Here is a 7,164-nt window from a genome sequence, read left to right on the forward strand (position 1 = left end):
TATACCAGATTAAGCACCTCAAAGTGCTGCTGGGCTGGAGTAGGAAAGTCTGTTACCAATTACTGGTGAAGTATTCACTAGCACCTCCTGGTCTGACAGCTCTGCAGCTGTTTCCAAGCTGCACCATCACTGCTGCTGTCTCCATGTCTACTGTGAAATCACTCAGACACCTCTCTGGAGAGAGATGGTAAGATTCTTCTGCTGCTGAATTATTAAAAAACCCCGGTTTTTATGTAATCAACCTAGCTATTGATTTTTACACCTCTAAAGGTATATATTCTTTGCCTTTTACCTTACATGACACCTGAGAAAGCATGGCTATACACTAGTGGACAGCCAAGCATGCAGGGGCCCAGCTCCACTGTCACCCACACACGATCCCATGGACAGCCAATCACAGGGACACGGAGGCTGAGGATACCCAAGTGGCTGCTTCTGCTGTGCACAGATTGTGATACCCTCCTGCTACAGTCCTGAGGTGGCATGTGAAGAAGAACCTCTTCATAAAAGGAAATGTTTCAAATTTATAATCCATGTTTGCATGTCATTAGAGAACACAATTCATAAATTCTTTCTTTATAGTTGCTCCATTTGGGCTCTTGCTTTTTAATGTACCAGCCTGTAGCTGGCACCACAATCTATTAAGTTGCAATAAAAAATAAAGTTTGTCAGTTCCTTGGGTGTCCATAAGCAGATGGATGTAAGACTTTTGCTGATCTAAGAATCAAGAAGTGCTGGCTTCTGGTGTTTGTATTTCTGAAAATTTCCTGCAGTTTTTAAAGGTAGATATAAAATAATCTTTCAAATAATGCTGTCAGACAATTCAGCTAGCAATACAGCTCCCTGATAAAATGTACTTAGAATTAAATAACTGTGTCTGAATAGCTGAATTCATATTTCTTATGAAGTCATGTTTTCAGGTAATGGATCTAAAGTACTGTCATTATTAGTTCAGAAGAATTTTATCAATTTTCTATTTATGTAACTTGTTTCTCTTTTGTAGTAGCATTGCTTTTGTGTAAGTGGTTCTTCAGAGTGCTATGGAATGAAGTGCTAAGGGAAATTTTCCATGCTTGCAACAAGGAATTGGCAGCAGGCTCACCCCAGCACATCTGAGAGCAGCCAGCTCTCCATTTTATGCAATTGCTTCTCTCAAGTCTTAGGAGAGACAGAATAGAGGGAGCTGAAGTTGGTGGTGTGTCCTGCTTACCACAAACTGAAATAGTGCTTAGATTCTCCAACTTTATTTTCTTCATCCTATGTCTAGCACACTGGGGATTCCCAGACTCTAGCATTAACTGCCAGAAGAAAGATTCCACTTTTGATTTGCAGTAGGATTTTATGCATCTGCAACTCCAATGACTTCAGTTGTTTCTCAAAGTCAGTTCTAGTGCAGAAGAGATAAAAATTTACCCTCCTACTATTTAGAATCACAGAACAGTTTTTGTTGGAAGGGACCTTTAAAGGTCAGCTAGTCCAAACGCCCTGCCATGGACAAGCTCCAATTCCCGTATATTTTTCTGATAAGTTGACATGGAATTGTAAAAATTGCTAAAGCATTAGTATGTCTCATGCAGTCCTAATGCTAAGTGTAACACTTGAATAATCACAAACAAGTAACTGAAAACATGAGAAAACCCTTCCCACCCACTGTAAAACATGAGCTAAGCAAACAAACAAAACCAGTAAAGATTCCTGATAGTCTTGCTGGTAAAAAAGAGGCAGGAATCAGAAGTGTCACTTAGATGACAAATATGAGAAAAATGTGGATGGATAATTCACTCAGCCAAGTGGTAACAGCAGCATGTTGAAGAAAAAGTAAGGTGAAAGCAAGAATTTCAGCATGTATCCATGGGTATCCATGTTGCTATGGCAACCCTTCAATGGAATGAAGTATTTTCTCCTTTCTTTGGGATTAAAAAAAAAAAAAAGAAAGGTCAGCTAGTCCAAACGCCCTGCCATGGACAAGGACATATTCAACTAGATTTTTTTTTTTTTTTTTTGTAAATCCATTATTTTGAATAGTCTTAGAAAAGAGCACTAAAACAAAAAAAAAAAAATTCTCCTTTCTTTGGGATTAAAAAAAAAAAAAAGAAGAGGGATGCTTTTCTGCAAATAGGCACTTTACCTTTTTTTAAAAAAATAAATCTAAACCATTTCCTAACATAGCAAGCTTTGTAAAGACACTTCAGATTCTAAAAGGACACCATATTATTGATGTGCTATTCCAAGGTTACTCTTGCCCTCTTTTTATTTGGTATGCTTGCTAAAAGCATTCTTGTTAAATTCCTTTAAATTCCTTCACATTTCTGGGTCCCCGTCTGTTTTTTTTTCCTCTTTTTTAATTTTTTAAATTTTTTTTTCCCCTCATGCTGTTTAGTTACAGATCTTAGATAATCAGAGCATTCTGCAGCAGATCTGTGGCTGTTTTCGGGTTCAAGCTAATGCTATTTTTGTTCCCTTTTGATTTTCTGGAGTGATATTTTGATCTCTTACTTTGTGCTACTCGAAGGAACAGTATTGACTGTTATTCCCTATTAAGCAATTGCTTAAATTTGGATTCAACATTAATAAAGAAATACCTTTACCCCAAACTCATGACTGAGAATGCAGGTCTGTTCAATGTCTTTCATACTTTCTCAGGATAAGACGGGAGAGCCACAAATGGATGGAAGATATTAGAGGGAAATTTTAGTATTTGAAGGTAAAATTATCACATATTTTGGAAATTTTGAAAAAATTGTAAATTTCCAAAAGTCACTGAAAAATATAAGTGATAAACATTTCCTGAAAATACCTGGAAAATATCAGCAAATTACTTAGGTGCTTTTACCTATGTACACTGACACTGAATGTGTTTTAAACATAGCATACCTTTTATACCTGCACCTCTTAAAGTTATATAAAAATATCTCTTTGAACAATTTGTTCAAAAAAAAAATCTTTATTTTAAGACTGTATTAGTGGGAACTAACCTTAAATGAGAAATGATAAACCTGACTTTTTCTTAAGTATATCAATTGTGACTAATAAATTTTCTGGGTATTTATTACCAAGATGAAAATATCTTAAGAATCTGGACACAATTAATAGAGCCTTTGGGGGAAAAAAAATAAAAAAAAAAAACCAAAACAAAACAAATAAACAGAACTACCTGACAGCTACATGTCTTTTAGAAAATCCTGCTAGTAACTTGCTGATTCCTGTGTATTACCTGTCTCCTCCTACCTTGGTTATCTCATTACTGTATTGATAGCTCCATTTGATGCAAATAACCAGTGCAAATCTGGTTTCATTTTATACACTTCCCCACATGTACATTTTTTCACACAACTATTTATTAATCTCAGTGCAGAACAGCATAAAATCCACTTCTTTCTGACAATACAATCTAATTAAGCTGGTAAAGTTGATCCAGATTCAAGATGCTAGAAATAAGAAGAATTTTAGAAAATGGGATGAAAATGCATATTTGTATCTGTATCTCTTTTATGGCTATGTCTACACTAAGTTAAATGTGTGCAGGAAATTTCCCAGGCACTGAGGCCAAGTGACATCAAATAATCCATGTCTATGTCAATAAAATAATTTTAGTCTCATAAACAAGGTGTCTCTATGCAAACATTCTCCTGGGAATGGTCCCAGGAATGAAATGATTCCTGTCTGAGGGAGAAAAAGGTATACCAGAGAATAGCCCAAATAGTTCTGTTGTTGTATCTCTAAATGCTTGAATTTAGAGGTCTATACACCCTCTATTATGCACAAGGGCACAAATCAAAGCTAAATACTGTACAACCAGCCCAGTAAGCCCAGCTGGGTGCTGATTTGTAATATTCCAGAATATCCCAGAGCTGCTTGAATTTCTCTCTCTGTTAAATCACTAAAACTGTCCAACCTTCATTTGGGCTGCTGCTACAGAAATAAATGGAAGACAGATTTAGACCAACATAATCCTAGACTTCAACACCAGAAGCAACTGTTGCTGTTGTCATGATGGAGTGTGTCTATTGAAGCTGATAGACCTTTGTCACTGTATTTTAGGCAATGTGACAGTGATGAGCAAGAGACACAAAAAAGCCCTCAGTGTTAGAGCAGGACACCATAGTTCAGCTATATGAGACCTTATCAGTTACGTACACATGTAATGTCACTGTGTTTTATGGCCTCATTTGAAGTGCTTTTAATTGCCAGGAATTTTTGCATTTGCACTATTACATTTGCCTCTCAGTTCCTTTGAGCAACAGATATTATTTCTTCTCTACTTATTTGAACTACTGATGTGAATTACTCTGCTGATTCTTCTCTGCTGTAAAGGTTTGGTTTACTTGTTTGTCTGGTTGCTTTTACATTGAAAGCAGGTGAATTAAATTTGATAGTTTTTAACTCATGGATGGGAGGAATACAGCGGGAGAGGGGTAGAGTGCCTGAAAAGCCTCTGCTTCTCTTTCCATCATTCAATCACCCACTGTTTTGCAATGGTGCTAGAAACTTATGTGCATAAATCCTGCTTCTCTGACCTAACTGGCACACCAGAGCCAAGCATGTTTAACCTGCTAAAGGCCATTTTTGGACACAAAGGCATAACTTCCCCCTTTCCATTTTACTTTTATGTTCTGAATTAAACAACCTAAATCCTACAGTCAAAAAGAAATGAGACAAAGCTACAAATGAACTGCTCTAAATGAAGATTAGGTCCATATAAAATCCAATTTCTTTTCTCTCCAGGAGCATCTAAAGGAAGGCAGTATGGCTAAGCCCCCATTTTGAGCACCTCACCTAAGTACTTAAAATCAGATGGGGTCATTCCCTTCTCCTTTCCTTGGCCAGTTCTTACCTGCCACGAGGAGAAAATTGATGCTGGGCTGAGTAAATTAGGGTTGGTGGGATGTCTGCCGCCCATGTACTCATCATTGCAGACCTCACAGTCCTCTGCATCTCGCCAGTCCCAGTAGGGGATGGTGAAGTTCTCATCACCTGTTATCCTCTGGATCTGACGTTCCCACATCAGCAGAAAGACCCGATGCCAAGGCAGGAAACCGGGGGCTTCGTGGGCAAAATCAATGTCCCGCCACACATTGGACCCACCTAAGAGTGTGTCTCGAGAGGCATAGTAATGCATCCACACAAAGAGGTCGTACACATTGATGTCTCTGAACATGGGGTTGGAGCCATTGTTCATCTGGGTATACGTGCCCGTAGCAATAACGTAGTCCTGGCTAGGGATATTCTTTGCCAAGTTAAGATAGGCAAGAAACTTGTTCTTCTCCCTGGCGGTGAGCTGGAAGATGTTTCTTCTTGTTTTCACTTGCCTTTCAGTGCAGTTGAGCCCAGAGAAGCCAAATTTGCACTCCCCACAGTTGAATCCCATGAAGTTGCCTTCACATCTACATGTCCGGTTGTAAAATACGGAGGGCCAGTCCTCTCTGTCATCCACTCCTGAAAAAGGGAACTGTGGTCCCAGTGGAGCCTGGGAGAGAAGGATGTTCTGGCAGGACCCTCTGCTGGAAAGCTCCCCACAAGGGGACCCGTCTCCATCCCAGGGGGGACAGCACTCCTTGCTCCGCAAGCTCTGCACGTTCGCACAGACTCTGGGAAACTGCCCAGTAGACGGCTGGAGGATGACGAGCAGAAAACACAGGGCAAATAGCAGCATACTGACAGAGCAGCAGGAGAGCATCAACGCTATGCTTCAGTGCCTGGAGTGTTCTCTCTGACCCCTCCAAAGGCCTGTGCATGAAAGGAATTCCTCCCCTCCACCAGGAATGCTTCACTGCTGACTTCTGCTACAGCACACCCTTCAATGTCCTTCCCCATTCCTACACATGATGCATTTACACACGAAATATACTTCAGGGTTAATCTCATTATCACATGTTTTAAGTGAAAGCCAAGTGACTTTCCCCCCCACCCCCTACAAGTTTCAAAATACAGGCATTTATTATAAACTTTCATCTTCTGCCTAGCACATGATTGCTCTCTCCTGGCAATTGGAGAGGAAGTAAAATTAAAGTTTGGACACTGAATCAATTATAAGTTCTTAGAATTCCTAAGTTGATTATATGCCTTAGAGTAAATGGTTGGTTAAATAAAGACGTGGCAGAATCTGGTCAGCTAAATAGGAAGAATAGCGAACATAAAAATGATAAAATAAAGAATTTGTGAGCAAACTATTTTTTTTAACAGGAAGCAAAAATAAAATGTGATCAGATTAAGTATGAATATAAGGAAGAACCAGAATAAATTATTTGACTTAACATTTTTACACTTCAGTGTAAACTGCCTTTCTGGGATTAGCATATGGCAAAGGGAGGTGAGGGAAGTAGTATATTTTAAATAAGAAAATAATTTTTGTTCTTCTAGAATTGATAGCGTTTTCACAGTTGATGACACACAGAAGTCTGCATGACAGCCTTCTCCACAGTTTTGTGGGAAACACAGACAATCTGCCAATAGATTTTCAGAAAGCACTTTGAGCATCTGTCTCGGGATCAAGAAAAAACCCATTGACTCCTGTTTTTCTCCCATCAAGCAGTTTGCAAACACCATATCTGTGTTCCTTACTCAATATGTTACTGGGCAGCCTCCAGACCACCCACCTCTTTCTTCTTGTACATTAGCCTGAGGAGAGCTGACAGAGCTGCATGAGCAGATTTAAAAGTTAGACAATCTTTGAAGCTGCCCCTTGCAAGAGGACAACTGTTGTTTTACTGCTGGGCAAAGCACACATGAGTTATCCATTATTTTCTTCATCTACTGCTGTTAATAAGAGTGGTTTTCTTGGGTTTGTTTCTTACTAAAAGCTTTGTGAATTATTTCCTTGTGCTTATGGGGGGCAGGAACATCATATAGGCAAACGAAATGAGAACTCTGCTGGGAAACAAGGCCTTTGCTGGGATCAGGAGGTCATCACATGACCATGCTGAGGAGCACGAGGTGCTTTAATCCTGTTGGCTTCTACGCCTCAGGTATTCCAGGGGATTATCCCTGAGTCCCACTTCCAGGGAGCCTGTGATGGGGGAGCCTGGAGCAAAAAGGACAAAGGGAAAGTATTTGCTTTTTCAAAAAATATTTCTAACTATAGTCTGATGCTTACTATTTTTTAGCTGATTCCCCTGGTTTCCCTGTTAGGCTTGTAAAATATATTCTATCATAGAAAGGCTACTT

The 7,164-nt window shown here is 39.3% G+C and overlaps 1 protein-coding gene across 1 annotated transcript in view; it reads right to left on the reverse strand.

The window, feature by feature from the left end:
* The window catches only part of TYR (tyrosinase), a 43,037-nt gene extending 37,286 nt beyond the window's left edge, over nt 1-5,751 (reverse strand). The window contains exon 1 of the mRNA XM_041483682.1: nt 4,835-5,751. Coding sequence (XP_041339616.1) covers nt 4,835-5,677 — 843 coding nt within the window. The 5' untranslated portion in view covers nt 5,678-5,751. The remainder of the gene's footprint in view (nt 1-4,834) is intronic.
* Between the last annotated feature and the right edge of the window lie 1,413 nt (nt 5,752-7,164).

Source organism: Pyrgilauda ruficollis, unplaced genomic scaffold, assembly GCF_017590135.1.
Source record: "Pyrgilauda ruficollis isolate IOZ18807 unplaced genomic scaffold, ASM1759013v1 scaffold60, whole genome shotgun sequence".
Lineage (NCBI taxonomy): Eukaryota > Metazoa > Chordata > Aves > Passeriformes > Passeridae > Pyrgilauda > Pyrgilauda ruficollis.